General features: G+C 37.8%; 1 protein-coding gene across 2 annotated transcripts; it reads right to left on the bottom strand.

Annotated features, from left to right (window-relative positions):
• Positions 1–4,294: 4,294 nt before the first annotated feature.
• On the bottom strand, positions 4,295–24,323 carry ABHD3 (abhydrolase domain containing 3). 2 transcript variants are annotated; one of them, XM_015822738.1, is made up of 9 exons: positions 24,067–24,323; positions 20,852–21,015; positions 18,799–18,981; positions 16,025–16,070; positions 8,641–8,753; positions 7,664–7,837; positions 5,740–5,788; positions 5,494–5,659; positions 4,295–4,960 (listed from the first exon to the last, which is right to left on the bottom strand). In XM_015822738.1, exons 1-9 carry the CDS (start codon positions 24,193–24,195, stop codon positions 4,782–4,784), a joined length of 1,203 nt encoding a protein of 400 aa, XP_015678224.1. In that variant the 5' UTR covers positions 24,196–24,323; the 3' UTR covers positions 4,295–4,781. The 2 variants fall into 2 exon arrangements, with proteins under 2 accessions (XP_015678224.1, XP_015678294.1); XM_015822808.1 differs by lacking the exons at positions 8,641–8,753; positions 16,025–16,070.
• Positions 24,324–25,275: the final 952 nt, after the last annotated feature.

Consider the following 25,275-nt stretch of genomic DNA (forward strand, 5'->3'; position numbering starts at 1 on the left):
CGTCAGCGCCGCGAACTCTCCATGTCACCCGGCCGGCACGAAAGAACGAGGAACAAGCCGAGGCGACCAGAACGCCTCCCCTATCCGGATCGAGGGGGGGGTGGGGGTCGAGCCTGAAATTCGCTTCCGAGGTGGATTTCCGGTTGTCAGTTGCAGGTTTCAAAGTCTCCCATATGCGGGGGAAAGCACGGGCCGACGTTTTTTTTTAAAGCCCGCAAACCTTTTAGAAACTCCGCTCCTCCCACGCACGGGGAGGCGAGAGACTGTTGCAATTCCCTAAAGAACACGTTTGCCTCGCCCCCCCCCCGCCCCACCCCCGTTATGGTACTTTTGCTTTTACGCCAAGGAGAAAGTCAGTCAGAAAAGCAAGCAAGCGGTGGGGAAAGGTTCCCGCGTAGACTCGATCGAGGGCCCTCGGTCTGGAATGCAATAAATAAATAAATGAAATCGGATGGCCGCCAGATGGCAAAAAAAAAGCATGCAGAAAACTCGGGTGACATCAAGGCGTCCAAATGTTCGCTGATCAAATTTCATAGCCGACCTATATCGGTTCATTTATGGCAGTGTTTCTCAACCTTGACAATTTTAAGGCATGTGGACTTCAACTCCCAGAATTCCACAGCCAGCAACGCTGGCTGTGGAATTCTGGGAGTTGAAGTCCACATGCCTTAAAATTGTCAAGGTTGAGAAACACTGATTTATGGATTTAGCTCTGTGTCCTGCCTAAAGTTTCACCTCGGTAGAAACTGAAATAAGTGAAAGTGTCAAAAATTCAATGGCGTGCATCAGCCTTAACCCGCTCCGACAAGTTCCACCCATACCTACCAAATTTGTGAGGAAAAATGAGACATTGGGAGTCGGGCGGCACACATGTTTAACATATTATGTTATTATCAACATCATCCAGGCAATGTGGCTAACAGTTTAACAAACTGATTCAAACTAGTGGCTGGTTTTTTTTTCTGTTCTTTGAGGAAATGTTGGAAGCTCAAGAATAGCGTTGTCATAGGACTAAAAATATTGCTTTACACGCTCTAAAGCTGCTAACAATAGGAGCGTCAGGTTATTAAAGTTTACTTGTATATATCTTACTGTAAGTTAAGGAAATTGAATTAATATAATAAATGCCCAATTTTATTTAAATCGATCTTCTTTATTTATATTTTACTAGTTTACTTAAAGATCAACAGCGGCAACCATCAAATTTTAAATTGAGTAAATATTATTTTCCAAAAGTTCTGCATTGAGGAACCAGAAGTGTATCAGCGATTGCCTTTTTCTTTCGCTCTTTACACCAACAAAGTTTCCGCCCGAGAACGGTACCAGCTGACACCTGACAGGCTCGCTTGCCTCCTTGAGTAGGAGTGACGTCAGAACCGGATTTCCGAGAAAGCAGTAGCAAAAGCAACTGTTGCACATGCGTTGTTGATTAAAAGCGCCGCTTAGGGAACCATAGAGTTCTTCAAAACGAGTTAATGCTAATTTTGTTTATTCCACCTTACTCTTGCAGTCAGAATTTTGTCTATTACGGAGCATGCTCAGTTTTCTTCAGAATGTTTTAGCTTCCTGTTTCTGACGTGACATTTAAGCGAGGTGCGATCACTGCTTTGCAGCAAAGAAATGCTAAATAATTCTGCGATATGATGTAATATGATTGGAATGCCATACTGCCTTTATTTCAGAAAGCTGCCCTTTAGATTTATTTTTTTTATAAAAACTATTATGTTCTCTATTTTAGTTGTTTAACTGGTATGTACAAATGGTCCTAATCAAGGCGGTCTTTCATGCGAAAAGTATGAAAATTGAATTGTCTTTTTTTTTAAAGTAAATTTACATGCAGTTCTCAGTTAATGACCATGTGTTCGTCAATGCTTCAAAAGTATGATGGCTCTGAATAAGGGGGACTTAACAGCCAGTCCCGAAGTTCTGGCTGTCCGAGCACTCCTGCAGTCATGTGATTGCAATTTGGCAACCACTTCACATTTATGATGGTTGCGTGTCTGGCAATCTCATGATTGCCATTTGCAACCTTTCCTGCTGGCAGGGAAATTTGCAAGTTGATCCAGTAAGTCGCTCAGAGTCCTGTGCCTGGCAGCAGCCATCCTGTCCCTTTCAGGCTCACACCATGTTTCTCTGGCCACCCACGTACCCCCCCACCCCCCAGCAGCAGCTGCTTATCTATCCACAAGCTTGCTAGCAAAGTGCCTAGGACTTGTGCATTCCTGATAGCTTCTCCATTTATTTGTTGGAAGAATACAGGAAGTTGCAAGGAGCTCCTCACTTAACAATCCCTAAGTCTCACTTAACAGCAATGGGGAATGACTGGATTTCTGATGTCTATGGAGATTCTCAGGCAACTGGACTTGTTTTTTCTGTGAAGACATTTTGCTTCTCATCCAAGAAGAACTGAAGTAGCTTCTTGGATGAGAAGTGAAATGTTTTCAAAGAAAAAACAAGCCCAGTTGCCTCGTGAAAAAGCATCTTTGGGACTGGATTTCCGATGCTAAACAGTATAGTCACTGTCATGCTTTACAGCTACTGTCATTAAGTGAGGTTATCTGTATAGGTCAGTGATGGCGAACCTTTTAGAGACTGAGTGCCCAAACTGCAACCCAAAACCCACTTATGCATCGTCGGGTGCCAGGTGGGTGTGGCCCATTGGCTGGGTGTGGCTGCAGTGGTAATGGCAGACTGGGTTGGACTAAAAAGTTCAATCAATCAATTCCAACTTTGCAAGATCTTTTCTTTTCCCCGAGAGAAGTTGAAATTGACTGATTGATTGAACCTTTTTTTTTTGTACCCGGCGGCGGAGGCCTAAAGCGAAAAGGTTTTATAAAACCCAGCTGAAGGCCTAGGACTGGGGCGACGGCGCGCGTGCCCAAAGAGAGGGCTCTGAGTGCCACCTTTGGCACCCGTGCCATAGGTTCGCCACCACTGGTATAGGTATTTCTCATTTACCGAACATCCCTTCATTAATTGTTCAAAGTTGCAATGGTGCTGAACAAGTGATATGACTAATCCTTGAAGTTCTGACTGTTGTAGTTCCCCCCACAGTCATATGACCCCACTTCCTTGGGGTTGAAAGATAACTTCTTGGGCTTGGAAGGTAACTTGTATAATACTAATTCTGCTAAAAGTACAGGTAACTCTTCAAAGAAAAAATAGGAAATTAAGAATATGTCTCCTTATAAAATGTTTCGATAAAGATACTCTAATATATCTTATCTGACAATTCTGAGAAGTTTGAATTTGTAATTTACTGTAATACTGCTCTTGGGCATTACAAATGGATTTTTTTCTCCAGTCCAAAATAAATTGGCATCTTAGTTTAAACTCAGCTCTTTCACTGAGAAACCTCAGATTTCAACCACAGTACACTTCTGAATAAAGTAAGAATGCTGTGTATGCATTCTAATCAATATAAATAATAGTGTGTTATATTGCATATATCAAGTGATCTGTTTATTTTAGGGGTCAGTTCAGAAATGAGACTCTGAATAGAATGTAGTTATGACTACAGTATTTCAAAATATTCCTTGAAGCCTTTCAAACAGATAACCTGCTTCTGCTTTATTTATTTTTTTCCTATTCTGAGCTTATAATTCACCTTAGGAAATCATAACTCCAAATCCCTGCTTGATTTTATAACATACATTTGGTTTTCATCCTCATCAATGTTTTGTCTTTTACAATGGAAAAGCTGATAATAGAACCAGTGTTAGAACATTTTCAAGATTTTATTAGAATGATTAATGAAAGAAAGATGGGAATAGGTAGAGGAATCTAATTCATCCAATGCCAACTAGAGTTATGGTAACTCCCCCTTTAATTCTGACATGGCTGTTCAGTGCCATGTGCTTTACCCACTGAACATTATAAAAGCATTTTGGGAGGAAGCAACTGTGCAGTCAGTTTCAGTGATCTCCTAAAATTGTAAAGAATCGCCTCTTTTTTTCTGAAGATATTGAAAATATTTTGTAGTTTATTCTAATCTAGACATAAGGACTGAGAACTGGAAAAAAAATCCAGTGGGAGGCAAATGTACAATTTATAGTATTGCTTTGTTTCTGTCAACTTTTATCCAAAAAACCCCTAAATTGTCTTTATATAAACCATATTTTATCTATCATGATCACATAAAACCATGTAAGCCTTAAATGCAAGAATTATAATAACTTAGAATTAGCTGTTTTGTTTTTTAAAAAGCAGTTTATTTCTGTTCTGCATTTTAAGATAAAATACCTGTTATAAATATAAATGTTATAATTTAATAACAATTTTAAAAATAAGACCTAGAGCAACAACTTAAATGAAAGCTTTAAACATAGTGTTGACAATGTAATTGTGTAACAGATGCAAAAATCAATAACTGCTACAATCTATGGCTTCTTGAACTTCTATTTTTATTACTTTTTAAAATATATATTTAGCATTTCCTAGCCATAGCCTGTGCCCATATAGAAGCTGTTCCTGTGCTCTCACTTATTTGTGAACATAAAGTGCATTAGAACAAGTAATAAAATGTCTCATTCCTACATTTGAATTACTGAAATTAAAGCACCTGAGTAATATCTAATAATTTTAGATGAGTGCAATATTATATGTGCAGAGTGCTTTTAATTATATTTTAAAAGGCATATGAAACAAAATACTGCAAAAATATTTAAGCAAAATTATATTTTGCTGTGAATCATGGATTCTCTTCATTTTCTGGTAGTTAAGTATGTGCATTAAGATTAATTACTCTGACACTGTACTGAAACCATCATTTGGATAAATTGCTATAGAGTAACAATTTTTCTCCCATGCTCAAACACAGCTTGAACAAATTGTTTGAAGATTCTGTCCATGTATGTGCACTTTCTTGGCCACAGTCCTTCCAGAAAACCAATATGGCCTCCACAGGAAGTAAGGATCAAAGCTATATTAGTATTTTGTTTTGCAATTTCGACTGGTATAGCTGAAGAAATAAAACAGGGTAGAGGGAGAGAAAAAGAATATTCTCATATTCTCATAAAATTATTTGCAAGTACTGGAACTTAATGATTTACTTAAGTGCAGTTCTGATTTGGGTGTAGGACACTGGTTAATAAAAGATAAGTACTGGTCATAACAGAAATTACTATATTTTTTAAAAAGAATATACAATACACATTCATTTGTATTACAAGACTAGAACTTGGGGGTGACAATTGAATACTTTGCATCTGGATAAAAAACTGGATCCCAAGAAATTATATAAAATCTTTCTTTTTAAATAAGGCTATGAATCATTATATAAAATCCCTCTTTTTAAATCAGGCTATAAACTATAGTTTATAAAACACTTTTAATTGAAATAAAATTTGGCAATCTTTGTGTTAGCACATCCAAATCCTATTGCACTTACTCTGTAAAGCCTTTTAAATTATACAATGCAAATTTATTTCTAAGGACAGTCAGTTCAAGAGCAATCAAGAGCATCATCATAAGAGAACAAAAAATAAAACTTGCCATGATTTGGTGAGAACGCATCATCCAGAGAATTTAAGCATAACACTGGAATTCCAATTTTCTTCAGTTTATGACATGGACTGGCATCTTCATAATAAGCTTCAACTGAAGGATAGCCAAACATGACTGTGGTAAACTGTTTGTCAAATTCCCTAATAGTCTTAGCCTACAATACATAATTCAAATTATGAACTTACATCTGTATTAATAAAAAATAAAGTTTAGAAACAAATGATTCACTCATACCTTCATTACAAGATTCATGTTAAATAGCTTATCAAATACTTGCCGATGTCTATAAAAAAAACAGAAACCAAATTAAAAGCTATCAAACAAATCTGAATTTTCACAATGTTCTAGTCTACATAGTGATTGTCTAGCTTGTGGTTCAATTTTCCAGCAACTGTGGCCAATGAATTAAGGCAAAAATGCTAATTTAGTAAATAAATCATGGATAAGCAAGTTGTGCATGAAGAAATAAAATTATAGTGACTGAAAGTTTATAACTTTGGCTCAGTTCACCTTGAGGATGTTATGATTGGATGCCTGAAAGAAATTATGCTCCATGCCATAAAATGGTACCCTTGTAAGTCAGTTCAATGATAAGTAGCTCAATGGCCATTCTGTACCACACCATAAGTGGTATTTATTGAAACTGGTGGGCAGCAGCATAATTGCAATGTTAAAGATCCAGGAATGTTTCAGAGAAATAATGTTAAAGGTAAAAGTTTTGATCTCTCCCTTAGCTGGAAGACATTCAGTTATAAGACTAAAACTTGTTTCTGGATTTTGTGATTGAGATGGAAAAAACTGAAACTTTGAGTTTGGGTTTCGTTGATTAGATGGGTTTGTTGTTATAGAACTGGCTAGTATATATTAAGTAAAAGTAAAAAGTTGAGGCCATAAGTTATTGTTCTATTGTCCTAAAGAGTTGGAAATCTTTTTTCCCCCTTTCCCCTACGCTTTTTCCTTTTTTCTCTTTCCTTTTTTCTTCCCTATTTTCCCATTATTTTTATTTTTGTTTGTATTTTGATAAACTAATGAAAAAATTTGGGAAGAAAGTTATGAGACTAAAACCAATTCTTCCTTCCTTGGTTCCTTTTGCTGGGGAAACAATGATGAGAAATCACTAATCTTCAGAATCTTAACATCTGTATGTTAAGGCAAAAGCTGAAATAATGGCTTGACTAAGGTCAGCTAAAGAATTCATTTCTGAATTGAGGTTGGAATCAAGTATTATGTAGTAGGTCAGACTGCATATAATTTTTCAGTGTATGCATACATACTCTATCTCTCTATCTCTTATATATGACTCTGATGCTGGGAAGGGAGGAAATAAAAAGAACAGGATGACCAGCAGCAAGGTGGATGGACTAAATTCCAGCGGTTGGTATACTCTTGGAAGACCTGAATGACCACACTGAAGACAATGGGTCACAGAGGCAATCTATCCATGTCATTGCTAGATGTTGACAGTATATAATCAAACAAATTATATTTGGAAGCCACTGCTGGTACATAAGAAAACAAATCAAATTCTTATATATTTACCTGGAAGGGGGAAAAGAAAGTTCATTTCATCTGAATTAGAACTTTTATGAACCTTTATGATTAATACTTCTCTGGGAACTTTAAGCACATTTTGCAGCAATGCTATTCCAAGTAACAAATAAACAATCAGAGGATTACTATAGATAAAATATATTATACACTTATAAAGCTGATACGATCCTTTAAAGTAACAGCAATAATGAACAGTAGTTTAGACGACCTGCAGAGATTAAGCCGAACCAGGATGTCTATAGGACCAAGTTCAGACAATGTTGGGCTTCTATCAGAAAGGACTTTTTTGCTCCCTGGCTTCCAACATAATTGTTGTTCTACATCAGGGGTAGGCAACCTTGGCTCTTTTATGACTCGTGGACTTCAACTCCCAGAATTCCTGAGCCAGCCAAGCTGGCTCAGGAATTCTGGGAGTTGAAGTCCACGAGTCATAAAAGAGCCAAGGTTGACTACCCCTGTTCTACATGGATAGGACAATAGACACCAATCTAAGAGTGTAGGCAAGATGATCTAGGTGAAGTTGATTCTTTACATAACATTTTTTCACTGGAATTGAATTTCATACTAATATACATTTTTTTTCAAAACGTACTTGCCTTTCACTTACCTAGTAACTGAAGACTTTAGACAGCTGGTTAAATAATAATTAAAAAGAAGCCAATTTACTGGTTTTTCCAGTGAGTCTGCAGATTCAAAAGCATTCCATCCTGCTGAAAAAACTGCAGCTGCTTTTAATGGTGTTCTTTTCCCAGTTTTGCCCAAATAGTTTAAAAGAAGCATGCTACAAACAGGAGAGAAACAGAAATCTGAAAAAAAATATCTCACAAAGTATTTGTAGCTATCCTGAATATTTGCATTAGCTTTTGTAACCTATGAGACAGATTCAATGGAAAATAATGCCAGTCATGTTAGATGACACTGCAGTGCTAATATTTGAATATTGTTCATTGATTATGATGAGGATGATGCCATTTTCAAATTTGGAACTCAAAAGGATTGCATTGAATCCCTAAGTTGGATCCAGAAATCGATATCATATAGTGAAAGGCTGGTATATCTGCCACACCATTCTATGCTGTTCCTAAAAGGGACACACTTTGGTGGTAAGATTGTTAAAGAAAGAAAGATGTTTCTAGTGAAACACAAGATAGGAAAGGTCATTCCAGACAGACCACCATTAACATTCTTTAGATCCAATTTATAATCTTTGTTTCTTCTCTAGATTCATTTCTTAGTATGTTTGCTCTGTTAGCAAGGCTGAAATAACAATAGACTCTTAGTAATATAATAACTATTTTTTAGTATCAATGTGTTCAAATGTGAGTTGCATACTAAATTGTGTTTTAGCATTAGATTCCACCAGTGGAAATTGTTCACAAGAATTTTGTGACTTCCTTCAGTGAGCTTATACAGTACTATATTCCTCTGAGGGAAAGAATGACATAAAAAACTCAGAGTTGGTTTTTGGCTGCTTGCCATAAGATACCACTAAGATTGGGGTGGGGGTGGGTGAATGGCCTTCTTCAAAATCAGGCTATTCCCCAAATGTGATAAATCTACAATTTTGGGATTTCAGTTACTTACCCTCCCATAGAAACACCTGCTGCCATCAATGCAGCTGAAGCGTATAACTTATGTATATAATCAATAATTGTTTCCAGATCCTCTGTATTAGCAGCACAGTATGTTCTTGGTGTCTACGGAGAGCCCCAAAATGAGAAACAGTACACTCATCATTTATGTTAAATTTAAATAAGACTGAAGCAAAGCAGGATGCTATCAAGGGCAATACATGCAGTATATTAATATAGCTCTAATGGCACTTCAGAAGATTGAAGGTAGTCATCCCACAGAGAAAGAGCTAGCATTAGCCCTTCATTGAAGAAGAATGTTTACTGATTTTCCCTTTTCCCTGCATTTCGTAAGCTGTTTCCTGAACTGCTCTCAAGGATTCCCCAAACTTCAAAATGTCTACAGGATAAAGGAAGGTTCATTAAAAATAAATCTTCTGCCGTTAGTAAATTTATGCCAATTATGTGCTAATAAATATAAATATATCCAATCTTAGTAATTCAAGAAGGTATAGATTCAAGAATCACCCTAAGCATGTGATTTGTTTGATAGTAGCTTAATGAGTTTAATCACTGTACTTGTTCAAAAAATGCCGCCTACAGAAAGTATATCATTTATATTTGTACATAAGTTGCAATATATATCAGGTACAAATAACAAGGCACAAATGCCCAGGTAAGGACTGCACTATAGTTATCTTACCCTAGGACAGAAAGGATTTCTATATATGATACTCCTTTCTTAGATAAAGGCTTTCATTTGAATTGCATCTACAAAAGCAAAGCAACTCAGATTTGCTCATCTTGCCTTGTTAAATAAGTTTGCCACATTTAATTTTATAGCCTACTAAAGCATACAATAATTCCTGATATTTATCTAATGAGATTTTATCTGAAAGTTCTAAATGCTGCATGTTCATTATTTTTAAAATCAACTCGTAAAACAAACAGGAGTGAGTTTCTCTATTTTTCAGTTAGGAAGCTGAAGAATTGAACTGTCAGAAACACTTCCTTTACCTATTCCTGAACCAAATGGATATCTCTTACACTCCTTGATCATTTATGTATCATTTATTTTACAATGTAGCAATGAAATAAAAGTGGAAACACCTGGAAGGCCCAGAGGACCGTACAGTCCTTTATGGACACCTTAAGCTACAAAACCAGGCTAAACTGAAATTTGAAATGCAATTTCCAGCAAATAGTATTAATGTAGTGATATTTTAAAGTTAGTGCAATAACTAAACTTCTTAATTTAGGCTGCAGATGGTAGAATTGAAGTTGATAAAGTTGATACTTGGGTTGTTTATCTTAAGTACTGTATTTTGTTAGGCTTTATATGATATGATATGATATGATCTGAGGAAGAAGAGAGATGGAGGACTAAAAGGAAGGATTAAGGAAGGTAGAGACAGAGGCATATAAATGAATGAGGATGAAAGATATTTGTACTAAAAATTTCAGAGGAAGAAAGAGTTTTAGAGGCGGGGGTGAGCCTAAATGAGAGTAAACTATGTAATCAGTTTGGATCTTGAGTCAGATCAAAACATGTATTTTAATTCATGTATTCAGGTAATTGAGCAAATTACTTGTCTTTTAATGTCATACAAGATCCCTATTTGAAATGGCTGTCCATAAATGGCAAATAACATTCAACCCCATTTAAAAGGACCTGCCCTCCTAAAGTAATTGTGCAAGGGCAAAGGAATATGTCTTCCTCAAACACTATTTATAATTTGTTTTAACAGGGGTATTTAAAACAAATAAGGATATTGCATCTGTTCACTTAAGAATTCTTAACTGTAATACCTGCCTTGATTATTTTTTCAAGCTCAATATGACAGTATATAATTATGCAGCAAATTCTGCATATTCATAGGTTATAAGTGCTCCTACTTTAGAATGAAACTTTAATGTTAACATATATAATTTCAAAATCCAGTTAAAATAGACTTTTGCTTCTACTGAAATATAATTTAAAAAATATTTGGTCTATCACTGTATATTTTTGTATATTCATCTCTTAAAAGAGACAGAAAATCCAATGACTGAATGATGAGAATGTATTGTAAGCACTTTGAAGCTATCAAACTGAACATGTAAGGCTATTCAATGTATAAACTAGTTTCACATATTAGTAAAACAAAACCCAGCTTAACATTTAAAATTATTGACTCAAAAGAATGTTTTCCCCATCCAGGCTAACACCATTGGTATTATTGGATAACTACTAATTATTCTGGAGCAAAGTAGTACAGGAAAAACTCTGTTGATTTGGTTTATAAACTATCATCCCTAGTCTAGGATATATAAAAGCTAAGAGATATTAAACAATAAATTAAGAGATTGATGTTTAAATTATGCAGGATTCAATGCCAAGCAGGAATATACTCTTTGATAATACTCATAGCAGCAATGCATATAATTTTCACAGTTGCAAGTCAGAGAAGAGCCTTCATGTGATATTGCTTAAATATAATCCCATCAATGGTGTCCATATGGAGATGATGAACTTCAGATGGTCATTAGTATGTTGCTGCCTTGTTTGTATTGTAGAGCTGTACCCTTACGCTATGAAAGTATTGTCTACTCACTAGCTTAGTTCTCAGAAAAATCTGAGGCATATTATCTAACTTGCAGTAGACCAATATCCAAAGAGAACAGGGTTTGCACTGAAGTTCTGTGCTAGATTTTGTGCAATACACAAAAAAATTATACAGATATAATATCTGTATTAACAGGTGATGGGATAAAATTATTTCACAATGAAGTAATGAATATTGAATAATGAATATACAAATGAATGAAGGTAATTACAGATAGTCCTCGACTTACAACCACAATTGAGCCCAACATTTTTGTTGCTGAGACATTTTTTAAGTGAATTTTGCTCCATTTTACGACTCTACTTGCCACAGTTGTTTAGTGAATCACTAGAGTTCTTAAATTAGTAACACGGTTAAAAGTGAATCTGGTTTTCCTATGACTTCGCTTGTCAGAAGGTCACAAAAGGTGATCACAAGATCCCGGGACACTGCAACGGTCATAAATATGAGACAGTACCCAATGTCTGTAATTTTGATCACATGACCATGGGAATGCTACAATGGTTGTGTGCAAAACAGTCATAAGTCACTTTTTTCAGTGCCATTGTAACTTCAAACAATCACTAAATGAACTGATGTAAGTCAAGGACTACCTGTACAAATATACATATATACAGTACAAATGAATGTATGGACAAATGAATTTACAAACCTGATATAAAGAACACAAAATAATCGGATTTATTTTACTGATCACAGATCACAATAAAGTTTTATCTATCACATAGATATACCTCTTTATAGGAAAGTTTGATTGTTGTTAGCAAAACAGTTACCCCATTTACCTTTTTATAATTGCTATGAGAAGGCCCTGTGATTGATACCAACTGCTGAGTAACTTAATTCTGCCTGGATGATCTATAATTCTATTACTATATTTTCCCAAACTTCCATCTCTGTCTCCCTGTTCCCTCAAGCAACTTTGCTTTTATTTGACTACTATAGTGCACTATATTTTGAACTATAATTGTAAATAAATTTTAATTTATTAAACTTTTCATCAACTGAAGTTTGGTTTACCCTCTATAATCATTTCCAGAGACAAGGCACCTGATAACTGTGATACATGCAAAATTCTAGAATTTCCAAGCTGGATAATAATTCTCTACACAGGGCTACCTCTAAAATCTCTATTGATATTTGAGATCGGAAGCAAGAAATTGGAATGGACTTAATTTCTATGAAGAACTTCACACTGTTTCTGGGAATGATTCAACATGTTAATTTTAATCTTAAAACTATCATAATTCACATTATAAAATAAATGGTTCTTTCCATAAAAACTGCTGTCCTAACTCTCATACAGTATATTACATATTTGGATGGAGACTTATCCAAACATTTATCTGAAGTTAGACCTGCAGTTTCCAATGTGATGCTTTGATTACCATTGTACAGGTAGTCCTTGACTTACAACCTTTTGTTTAGCAACTGTTTGAAGTTATAATGGCCCTGGAAAAAGTGACTTATGACCATTTTTAATACAACCATTGCAGCATCCTCATGGTCACATGATCAAAATTTGAATGCTTAGCAACTAGCTCATATTTGTAACTGCAGAGTCCTGGGGTCACGGGATCACCTTTTGCTACCTTCTGACAAAGTCCGTGAAGAAGCCAGATTCAATTTACAACTGTGTTACTAACTTAACAATTGCAGTGATTCACTTAACAACTGTGGTAAGAAAATGAGGCAAAACTCACTTAACAACTGTCTCATTTAACAACCGAAATTTTGGACTCAGTAGAGGTCCTAAATCAAAGCCTAATTATACTTACACTATCATTTTAGCATTTGTTGGGCTTCCATCCCTCCTATATTTTTAAAGCATATATTTATGCAGTGGTTGGTACGCTGCAAAATTAAATGCTTGGAGAACTGGAGTGAGAGCAACTGATTGGATATCATGAATTCCTGGCATCCTTTTGCTAACCTAAGCAAAACTACACACACATCCTGCCTGAGCTAAATATAATTCTCTAGGTCAGGAACATGCAGTCCTTTTAAACCAAGACCACTTATTTTTTATGTTGTTTGCTGAAGGCTACTGTAAAAAAAAATAGATCTTTTGATTGATTTTTCTTCTGTTCAATTGTACCCGATTCTTGGAGACTGTGTAGACAAGACCCTGCAGTTTTCTTGGTAAGGTTTTTCAGAAGTGGTTTGCCATTGCCTCCTTTCTAGGGCTGAGAGGAAGTGACTGACTCAAGATCATCCAGATGGGACTAGAACTCACAGTGTCTATAGTCTAATGCCTTAACCGCTAAGCTGGCTCTCACTGATTGAATTTAAATTATACTAAACTTAAACATAAATCATATGATTACTGCATATGATTAAATATGCATTTAATAAGCTTCCTATCTACTACATTAAAGATTAAATAATATTGGTCATAGTAGTTAGGCAATTTTTGGAGGAGATCCAGGTGCTGCATTTTGTCTTACATGCTATAAACTAAAGTTTTCAAACAATATGAGATGTGTTCAAGAAAACGGAAAATTTTCAAGTTTGCAATGGAAACTCCTATAACTCTACTTTAGCAAGATAAATCAAAATCTAAAGTACAGTTCAAGTTAAGGTCTTTTAATAGCAAATACGACTCTCACTGCAAGAGCCCTGCTATTGCAAAATCTTATTTTATCCTCATTTGCCTTGCTAACAAAGGAAATCCTTCAGCTTTAGATCAGGGCTCCTGATAGGTTGCAGAGATAGGAGCAATATAATAAATGTGCACGATTATGGCACATGGAGAAGATGAAGGAAACAAGGTCAATTCAAGTTTGCAAATTATATGAAAATATATCAAATCCTGCTACCTAAAAATGGCTGCTCATCGGACTGAGAACCTATAGGGCTCTATTCTGGTGATCCCTGTGTTTTCTACAAATCTACTTCAAAAGGTGAGATATAAATTTTATTTATATTACTCACGTCTTGCTCTTCTAGCTGTTGGACTCTCAGAATAAACTATAGTTCAGTAAAAACAAGGGTTGAGGAAATGCTATTAACTAGATGCCTTTGGTAGATTTCTTCTGGTGAGTCTCCTCCTAGGATGTGGTGGTTTCCCTCTCATCTTGTTAATTGCATAGAAAACTACCAGGTCTCATAACTACCACTCCACTCCCAGAGAGCAAGCAAAGGCATGAGGAATAACTGTTGCACCTCACCTGGTTGGTGAGCAGCAAAGGCAATTCCTCTTTCCTCTGGGTGACATGGAGCCTGGGTTTTCCATACCATTGCCCTGAAGGAAGCAGGCAACAGCAGCTGCTGTTACTTGGATAAGTAATTAATCTGTGGCAGAGACGAGGACCTTTGCCTTCTGCCCTTTTCTTCTGGGGAAGTGAACAATGAAGTGGAAACATCAGCAAAGGCAGAGAGAATGGAGAGTTCCCTTAATTCATGTAAAGCTTGGCAACTGGCTGAAAACACTAGTCCTTGATGCCAATCCTATTTCACTACTGTTTTCTTCTGCCCCATATTTTGACAATGTGTAATATAAAATGTAAGATCTGTTATTTAACGTTACAAGATGCAGCCTAAAGTATATGTGAGGAGAGATTTTTTGCCTTCTTTCTGGAAATGCTTAAGGAACATAGTATTAAATGGAATTAGTGCTCCAACTTAATTCACACACTTGGAAACCTGAATTGTTCTCTCCAAATTTGGCGATGTTCTGTATGGGTGTGAAATCAGTGCTTTTTTTGTAAAAAAAAAAAAAAAAGTGCCGGAACACACATATTATATAACCCATCTTGCCTGCCCCACAAGGTTCCATCCAAAAAAGGTGCCGGAACTCCGTTCTGGGTGTTCTATGACAAAAAAAAACACCTGGGTGTGATGATAAATTTGTCACTTACTCATTTCTTCACCGTTCACATTTTAGCTGTGTTCTCTTTAGCAATACAGTTAAAACATGAATGATGAAGAAGTGATTAAGTAATGCAATGTGTTATTTCTGTGGCACCATTCTTCCTATTTTGTACCATATTCTTGGATAGGGAGGCTCTCTGCTCGATCACTCATACCCTGATCATCTCCCATTTGGACTATTACAATGTGCTCCATATGGGCCTGTCCTTGAAAAAGTATCCTGAAGCTTCAACTGGTACAGAATGCAGCTGTGCAGGCAATTCTGGCTGCCCAAAGAACAATGCACATAACATCTTTGCTACGCAAGCTAAATTAGGTGCTAGTTTGCTTTCAGGTCCAATTCAAGGTGTTGATTATGACCTTTAAGCCCTACATGGCATGGGACTAGGCTACCTATAGAAATGTCTTCATCCCACTACATCAGTCCATCCATCCCACCAGTCAGGCAGGGAAGGTATACTGCAGATCCCACCAGCTAAAGAATTCTAACTGGTGGGGTTCAGGAAGAGAGCCTTCTCTGCCATTACCCCCATTCTCTGGAACACTGCCCCCCCCCAAGAGGTGAGGTGGGCCCTTATTTTCTTAGTCTTTTGCTAAGGCTAAGGATCACAGAGGAGCACACAGTTATGGGGATGATTAATGCCTTGAACCACCCACCTTTTAATTAACTTTTAACATTGATTTTTTTTCTTAATCATTCTTATCATTTTTCCAATTTTATATACTGTTTTTATGCTGCCGATAGTACCTCTGTGAGGTAGATGGGTGATTTCAAAATTTTATAAATAAAAATAAATTAAGAATGGTCACCCAGGAACTAAGTTTTTCAAAGCTTAAAGGAATTGTTACATTCTTTCAGTTATGCTCACTACATTACATTTCCTCAATGTTCTTACTTTATTTAAGAGCAATTCTTACCAAGAGATTTTCACCAGCAATTCCTCGATAGTTAAAAACCACACACCTTTAAAAAACAAACAAAGAGCACTGTTTACCAGAACTGTTCATTTGAGTATTCTTGGAAGTGAAGATCCACATATCTGAAAGCTGTTTCAATTTATATGTTTTGATTTGCCAAAAGATTCAGAACAAGGAATAAAAACATGTATTTTCCACAGAGGTATATGTTTTCTGTATCTGCCAAATCTTTTCCTGTAGCCCAAACTAAATCATCTGTTGCCGTATAGATAAGAACAGGAAGAAGGCTGAGAAACTGGATCAGGAAGAAAGGAATAATACGTTTGCCACTGGTGCACATGCTGCAGCCAATTTTGATGAAGATGATGAGGTACTTTCAATTGTCACTGAAAAATGCAGTGTTTATATTGTAGTGTAATACCTACAATGGCGTAAGGGTAGCAAACGCCTCTTAGTAACAAAGGATCAGTTCCATTTGGGCATGGTGGAAGTGGGCTTCAAGCTGAGAATAGTAACACAGTCTTTGCACCCAGAATGCTATGTCTCATCATTTTGTCCTTCTCTTTTTAATCTGCCTGCTGTTGCCAAGTCATCCCCTCTCTCTGCCTTTCACTATGTCTAAACCCCAAGCATTCACAATGTTTTTGTATGGAAGCAATCCAGTTTATGTTTGCAGCAGACTATAATCTTTAAGTCTCTCAAAAACATTGCTAGGGAACAAAGTTGGAACCATCCTCATAGGCAAAAGCCAAGCAGGTCCTAGAAGAAGATGAAGGGATGAGCGGTTTAGACCAGGAGGTGGAAGGGAAGAGGTAGGAGTGGAGTTTGGATGGCCAGCCCAAACCAGAATTGTAGGCAATGAGGATTTGGATGGAGACAGCACATGAAAAGGTCTTGCAAACCTATAGCTATTTTGCTGTGAGGGGTGGGGGTGGGAAGGAGGCATTAGAAGTACGGTAAGAAGCTGGCTGATAAGCAGAATGAGGGTGAAGGGCCACAGGAAGCCCCCCCCCCAAAGTCATTGGTTTATAGATGAGAGGAAACTTAGAATAAGAATAAAGGACATTGAAGAAATACATGGACTTGCAGTGAGATTTGTAAGATGAGAATTCAACTGCTGAAAAACCTGTAATTGGACTTATGGCTAATTTGACTCTGGGCTAATGCGCTTTGAAGATCCCCTGCACACAGCTCTAAATAACATTACAGATGGATTACTGCAAAATGGCATGGAGGAGGAAAAAACTTCAGAGGATGAAGCTTATTGAAGTGACAAAATGATCTGGAAACAAAACAGCAGTATTCAACATCCGGTAAAAACTTAGGACAATGACACCATTAGTTTGATCCTTCCTTTGGCTAACATGGGTCTGTGTTAGCCTCTGGGTACACTGACTCAGCTGAAAACCGTACTAGCTCAATTGTGCAGTGACTAATACACAGCTGGGTTAGTTTATGGGTGGATTTGAAAACTATGCCTGTCCAAGGCAAACAAAAGGCAGCCATGCTGCCATGTCAGCGGACAATTTGCCTGTCGCTGGTTTCCACCTGGTATTCTATTGGGAGGACCTCCATTTATCTGGAACCCAACACTGTTGGGCTGGCCCTGACTGACTCTTGAGAAAGTCACATTTAGGCAGGGAAAATCTACTTTATCAAATGACCTGACAATTAGTAATAGCTTTTTCAGAGCATATTTTTAAAAGGTAGTATCTTGCCCGTTGAAGCAGATATGGCATTCCTTCACAAACATGTAAGTAATCCATGCTTTCAGTTAGGATGATGCAACACAACAGGAGATTTCCATGCAGAAGAATGGGAGCAAACTGCAGGTGTGAAGCTCCATAGGAACTTTTTAAGTACTGTAAGCAACATAAAAAAACACAGTTGCAGCATCCCATGGCTGTTTTACATGCATGTTACTCTTTTGTTTTTGAATGAGTCCTATTATATGTGTCCTGTCAGAATGGATATTGGAGGAGGGCTCTAACATTAGAGCTCTAAGATCTGGATTGCAAAAATTCAGATAATTACTAGAGTTATTATTACAGAATTAAAATTCTTATTGTCCATATAGAGTAGCCCTAAACAAAGAGATGTAAAACTATATTTTCTTATCCAACACCATGTATGATGGCAAGCTACCATGTTCTGGAACTAACCTCAGATACTACAGCATTGTTATATCAGGATTGCTGACTAGGTTTGCTTTGTTTATATCCCTAGAATTCATCTCTAGAGAACTTTATGGAAAAGTTGCTTTTAAGCAGCTTGCAGATATAGCATCTTTACAAGAACATCTGGGGACAATACTGGCTAGATTGTAGGTATCAAAAATACATTTCTAGAGATGAATATGGAAAAAGTATGCATAAATAGGATGTGGCCTTTTATTTTAAAATTTTAAAGGACTTAAATACAAGATGGTGTTTCATAATGAGACCCAACCAGGAGTTTCATTTAATTTCCAATATTTCGTGGAAATGCAACATTCCTATTTGTTTGGCCTTTATTTAATTTGTAACACATTTCATCACTTCTAGCCTTGTACTTTAACCTCTACATTGAACTAGGTCTCTGATGTGGCCTAATTCTCCTGAAGCATCTCTGCTGTGAACCTTTTTCAAAGGAACAATAAATATTTGTGTGTTTATCATGCATGTTAAAAACATAATTGGGGATGGAGGTTTTCTCTAATTCTTTGTATCTTTGAATCACAATTTCCATTGCACAAACAGAATTCTGACAGAAATATCAAGGGCAAATTATTATACCTGTATCCCAGTGTTTTGCTCTGTTGAATCATATGAAGAATATATGATTCCTTGCTTGTTCCTGTGAGGCCAGGCAGCAATAGGATAGTAGGTCTGGTGCTAGAATCAGGGTACTGTATGCTATTGTGATTATCAAACCAGTCCATGGAAATCTGTCCTCCATCTGTAGCTGTAATAAGTTCACTGAGGGGGGAAAAAAAGTAAACAGCTTTACAGAAATGCAGTATAAAACCAGGCCCCCTATTCAATGTAAGAGTGCATATGATCCCCCCCAATTAGCTTCCAGATATGCCCTAAAAGTTGCCGTGTCATTGCATTTGTAAAGAAACTTCTTACATAAAGGGAAATAATTAAATACAGCTCCTGGGATATCGTCTAAATATCAGGCGTGGCCTTTGGTCATGTAAGAGATGGCATGGTCTGCTTTAAGGAGATGTGCAGGAGGAAGGAAGAAAAAGGAGAGGCCTCCCTTCCAATTAACTGACCAGTAATTAATACCCTGCCTGTTTTCTCCAATCACAGTAATTTGCAGGAGTGGCAGGGGAGCTGCTGAAAGGTGCATTGTGTTGAGCAAAATAGGTGGGAGAGCTCTTTCTTCCTTTAACACAGTGTTTCTCAACCTTGACAATTTTAAGGCATGTGGACTTCAACTCCCAGAATTCCACAGCCAGCATTGCTGGCTGTGGAATTCTGGGAGTTGAAGTCCACATGCCTTAAAATTGTCAAGGTTGAGAAACACTGTGTTAACATCTCATTGATTTTTGTGCTGAATGGGGTGTGTGTGTTTTATCTGCTGATCAACTCACTCACAAATGCATTTCTTTGAATGAAAATGTGTGTTGACTATGGTGACCAAACTAGAACCTACCAAAAGATTATTGTAGTCAACCATTTCTTCACAGTAGAATGTTAAGAAATTTAAAAAGGTTCTTTAAAGGCACTAGTTTTTTTAAAGCAGTATTATGGTTACAACTCTTCTCCAGATATATTTATTTAGTTAGGTAATTTATAAAGCTACCTACACAATATATGGAATATGATTTTTTTTACAAATGAAACTAAACCAAAGCCTCCATATTTTAATAAGCAAAATAACAATTGCATTAATCCCTTCAACATTCATTTTTGGGTAGTTTATTATTAACTAACCATCATTTGATACTAGCAACACTGGTGGGGTTTAACTGGCAGGGCAAGACAGGCATGGAGGGAGAAAGAATAAGCTCTCGTTTTTTTCTTTCCATTTCCTGCAATGAAAGGAAATTAACTACATCACTATCCCCAGTTCCTGTGGACAGTCATGGAACCAAAGTGGTTAAATTATAGAATTTTCTCACCCCAATTCCATATGCCCATTTTATTACATGTTAGACTCCCCACTATCACCATTTGGAAGCAGCAGCAACGTGACAACTTTCGAAGCTTTTCAGACTGTTAAGTTACTATTACGTAGTAATAAGAGGCATGTGAACAGACATGTGGCTAAAATTTTAAAACATAATGCAACTTCTATATAATATATGGGCTGATGGTAAGGTGTATAACCTCCTTTAGAAAAAAAATCCATAGCCTGGTATTTTGCATTGTAAAATGTTACTCTTCTCTTCTAAAAGCTCAGAAGTTATTCTTCAGATGTTCCAAGAATATGCTTGGAGAGGAGAATTTTACATTTGCATTGGACTGCTTCTACCAATTCCTCCCCCAAAACATTGCTGTACACCTTGTACACTAAGACTTTTATTTGATGTAGAAGTTTATGTGCGGTCAATTAAAAGCACAGATTCCAAATTTATCCTCTGCCAAAGGTACAGAGGTTTATGGAGTGCTTCTGCTCTCCTGTCTAAACATTTTTAGAACATGTGACAGGCAACTGCTGAAAGTAAATCCAGATGAAGGAAGGAAGGAAGGAAGGATGGAAAGAAGGATGGAAAGAAGGATAGAAAGAAGGATGGAAAAGGAAGAAAGATTTAAGCATACATTTGGTTATATATAGAATGGACATTCCTATAGTTTCTGGAAGGAACGACTGTGTAGGAAGGAAAGCAGCACTTACTTCCTATATTGCACATTTGGTTTAGATGTAATGAAAGGGCGTAGAAGTGTTTGCAAATGGCCTTCCCAGCACCATACAGTGGGATAGTATATTTCTGTCAACACAGGGCATTGGTCCTGCAGAAATTGGCAGAAGTTCTCATTGCCAGTTATCAGCTGAGGTTTCTAGCAAAACATTTAGGAAAGAGGAAAGGAAAGATCAGACAATATTAGAGAAAGTTTACAGGGAGGCACAATGAAGTTGCTGCTCTAGAAGTAGATCTGAGATGCACTGGGAATAACAAATCAGAAGTGCCACACTGTGGGGAAATTTGCTGAAATCCCCATTGAAATAAACAGGAGCAAAGCAGGGTAACATTTTGCGAATTTCAGGAATAATTGCTTGTAAAGATGCAGTTTGAATTAAGTCTCTTATCTCCAATACCAAAATGTTTTTAAATTTGCAGATAAGGAATCTATAACTGCAAAGCTCAACAGGCTCAAAAAAGGAAGAATACAGCAACTAAAGCAACTCTGTACATAACAGATATAACAGTACACATTTTTCCTAGAGTGTACCATTATTTAGGTTCCATGTACAAGGACAAATTGTGTGTGTGTGTGTGTGTGTGTAAGAGAGAGAGAGAGAGAGATTAACATAATATGGTAACTGTACTATCTTATATGATTCTTACTTATCCAAGGCTGCACCTGGCACATAGAACAGAGGTATTAGAAACTGCAAAAATGTCAAGATCTTTAACCCCAGGAATGTGTAATATGCAGGGAAAGATTTATAGTAAGTTAGGTCACAGCCTGTTTCTCTAAGGGAAGAATTTCAGTATCTTTTCCTTTATTTTCTTGCCTGCAGGGCTGTTACCAACATCTGTGGACACATAAGAGAAGTCTTAATAATGATTCACTTCATTTTCCCCTACATTGCAGAAGACAAAAGAGACATTTTACTCAAGACAATAATTTAGCAAGGTTTAGCAAGAAACAAAAACCCTTGCACTTCCAGTACAGTATGTGTGTTGGTAATGTGATTCACAGTGCAAATTCTACTAACCTACATAAAAATCCAGATGCTTTCCACATCCTTTTGTAATTTTAATGCAATTTTTTGGGAGGAATGTTGTTGAGGAGGTAGCTGGACTGCAACTTCACAGAGCCTTGAAAGAAGCAGATTATTTGACTCCTTTCAGTCAGGTTTCAAGCATCTTTATGCTTACTGATGACCTCTAGCAGAGCTGAGATGGGGCAGCACTACTGTCTTGGTTCTCCTAGACCTCTCAGAAGCCTTTCATACCATCAGTCTTGGAATTTTTCAAGTGTGGAGGGGCTGAGCCTGAGGCCCACAATTTGCATCTTGCTTCTCTTGTTTAACATCTGCTTGAAGCTACTGGGTGAGATCATTTATCAACACAAGGTCAGTATCATCAATATGTTGATGATACCCAATTTTATATCTCAACCCTGCATTGACCAAGTGATAAGGCTGAGTATACTTATCCCAGTGCCTAAGGGTAGTGGGGAGGGGATGGTAAGGGACTTTAAAGTAGGTCTGATCCTGCTGTCTTTTAAATATGCTCTAGTGCAGGGGTGTCAAACTCCCGGCCCATGGGCCGGATGCGTCATGCCAAAACCACGCCCACCCCATTGCTGGCAATGGAAAAAAAGTCACGATACAACACGACACGTCATGTGACGTTGCGAGTTTGACACCCCTGCTCTAGTGGCCTGGTTCTTTCCAGGATACTGTATTGGGAAATTTGTGCCTTCTGAGGAACTGCCTTGAATGTGTCAGCTACATTGGCTCGCAGGCAATCACCATCTTTTTCTCTTTATTTATTATAAGCTGGGCAGATTAATCAGTCAATCAAGGAAAACTGCAAATAGCAAGACCCAAAGAGAGCTGTCCAGCACCTCAAATTTTCTTGTGCATGCTGACATATGATTGGGCTCGTCTTCTTTTATCAAGGTTGGATTTTGACAAAAATCTCAGCCCAACCACATCTACCTGACCTGTGAACCACAGGCCCCCACAGAATACAGTGAACTTGGCCAGTAAAAAACTGACTGGCTCAGAAACCATGGAATGCTACCTAATATTTAAGGCTAACAGAAAACTAGATTGCAGGAGGATGGGTTGGAAAATAACTGTTTAAAGGCCCACTATTAATAGCTACCAATCATAATGGTCATATACACCTTCTAGAAGATTCAGGGAAGCCACAGTCAGTTATGGATGAGTGATATGGTCCTAGTGCTTTCCTTAGGGGCTACTTGGAAACATTTAATTGGCTGCTGCTACAGCCAAGATCATCCCGATCAAGACTCTTAATTTTAGAAGAAAATGGAATATTATCTCAAATCAGCTTATTTTATGTTTTCCAGAGGGATACATGCTGGAGTGGAAGGGATCCAAAAGGTAAAGATGGCAGCAGCTGCAATTCCATGGTTGTGTCTGCCATCTTGACTTTTCTGAATTTCTCTCACGTAATACTTTTCCTGCCGAAAAGTATTGTAATCTGGATACCATTGTTCCAAACAGCAAATTATTTTTTTTTACAAAATGCAGGATAGGCAAGTTTAAATATTTCCGACCATGATTTCTTTAAGACTTAAAATGGCCAATATTCATTCACACAACCATTCACCTTGCCCAGCAAAAGACTTGACAAAAACTAAAAATGGCAAAGACGGTAGTATTACTATGAATATTACCCCCAAACATCTGAATTGTATTTAGGGAAGAGACTAATGAATTAGGGGCCTTATTTCAAAATGTCAATACTGTAGTAGGAGAAGACAATACGGTACATCCCATTTATTTCAGTCCTTATCCTAGATGTTCTGCATGCATGCTCGTTTGCCCTCCCCTTTCCACAAGCTGGCGCCGGGTCCCTCTGCAGTGTATCCTGCGCAACCACCGAGGCACCAGGTTACACAGGAAAAACAAACTTAAAAAAGCAAACCGATTTTCGTTTTATTCATTTAAAGGAAATCGCACCTTGCTTTCTCTCTCCTAAAGCGCCTGGCTTTCTCAGACGCCAACATCCAAACCTGGTTTTTTTTGCGCTCAAGGCCTAACTATAACGTTAACTGTGGATAACTTGTCTCTTTCAAAGTGGGTCAGAGCCTGGTGTCGAGTCCTTCGGCCTTGTCCGCTTTCCGCCCTCCACCGGGTGGGTTTCCCGGACCACTTTTAAAAGGCGGAGGTTGCAGGAAGCCTACCTTGGCGATCGTCCTGAGATAATAGCAGACGTACGCGGCTCCAAAGCACAGCACCAGAGACCAGCCGATCCCCGAGGCCAACAGGCCCTCCCGGCTTTCCAAGTACATAGATAGTTCTTGTAAGTTCATTTCTAGGCGCGTCGAGGAAACCACGGGTCCCAGCTTACATTACAACGCCGAGGTGCAGGCGAGAGAGACGGTTGCAACGGTAAGGATGGCGCTCTCCGAAAGCGTGACAGCTGCCGGCTGCAACAGTACAGGAGCTGCTTTTACTTTACTGCAGCTCGTTTCTCTATAGGATAACAGCCCAGACTACTCCGCCCCCGTTCGTCCTTTCCTTAGCTGGGCGGCGGCGAGGGCGAGACGTTACAGAAATCCGGGCACAGCAAAAAGAAAAAAGAAAAAAGCGGGGGGGGGGGGGAGAATGGTATATAGTTTTACAACTAAACGTTCATTTTTTTTCAAGAGCCTAGTTTTTTATTAGTGAAGTATGCTAAGTGGAGAAAATAATTTTTGCCTGTTGACTCCAAGTCCCTTGCAGTTTTCTTGGCAATAGACTCACTTGGGAGAGATGAGCGATATAGAAATGTGGTGAATAAATAAATTAATAAAAACAAAGCATTATTTGCCGTTGTTTTCGAAGTTTACCAGTCTCCTGTTGCTTTAATCCTCCTTCAGGAATTGAGTTTGTTTAGTCTAGTGAAAAGAAGGACTAGAAGTGACATGATAGTAGTGTTCCAATATTTTGAGGAGCTGCCACAAAGAAGAGGTTCTCAACCTATTTTCCAAAGTACCAGAAGGCAAGACAAGAAACAATGGATGGAAATTAATCAAGGAGAGGAAGCAAGCTAGAATTAAGGAGAAATTTCCTAACAGAAAAATTAACGAGGGGAACAACTTACCTTCAGAAGTTGTGGATGCTTCATCACAGGAGGTCTTTCAGAAGAGACAGGACAGCCACTTGTGTGGCATGGTGTAGGGCAGGGGTAGGCAACCTTGGCTCTTTTATGACTCATGGACTTCAACTCCCAGAATTCCTGAGCCAGTCAGGAATTCTGGGAGTTGAAGTCCACGAGTCATAAAAGAGCCAAGGTTGCCTACCCCTGGTGTAGGGTGTCCTGCTTGAGCAGGGTTTTGGACTAGAAGACTCTAAGGTTCCTTCCAACTTTGTTATTCTGTTTTTCAGAGAGCAACCAAAGTCCCCTAGAT

Source organism: Protobothrops mucrosquamatus, unplaced genomic scaffold (genome assembly GCF_001527695.2).
Source record: "Protobothrops mucrosquamatus isolate PMUCROS unplaced genomic scaffold, P.Mucros_1.0 scaffold_11, whole genome shotgun sequence".
Taxonomy (NCBI): domain Eukaryota; kingdom Metazoa; phylum Chordata; class Lepidosauria; order Squamata; family Viperidae; genus Protobothrops; species Protobothrops mucrosquamatus.

Coding starts and splice junctions, on each gene's coding strand:
- ABHD3 (XM_015822738.1), bottom strand. CDS start 24,195: ATGAACTTACAAGAACTATCTATGTACTTGGAAAGCCGGGAGGGCCTG. Junction 7,838..8,640: donor GCAGGTGTTTCTATGGGAGG/GTAAGTAACTGA, acceptor TCCTGTTTGTAG/CATGCTTCTTTTAAACTATT. Junction 5,789..7,663: donor CTAAAGTCTTCAGTTACTAG/GTAAGTGAAAGG, acceptor TTTTTTTTATAG/ACATCGGCAAGTATTTGATA.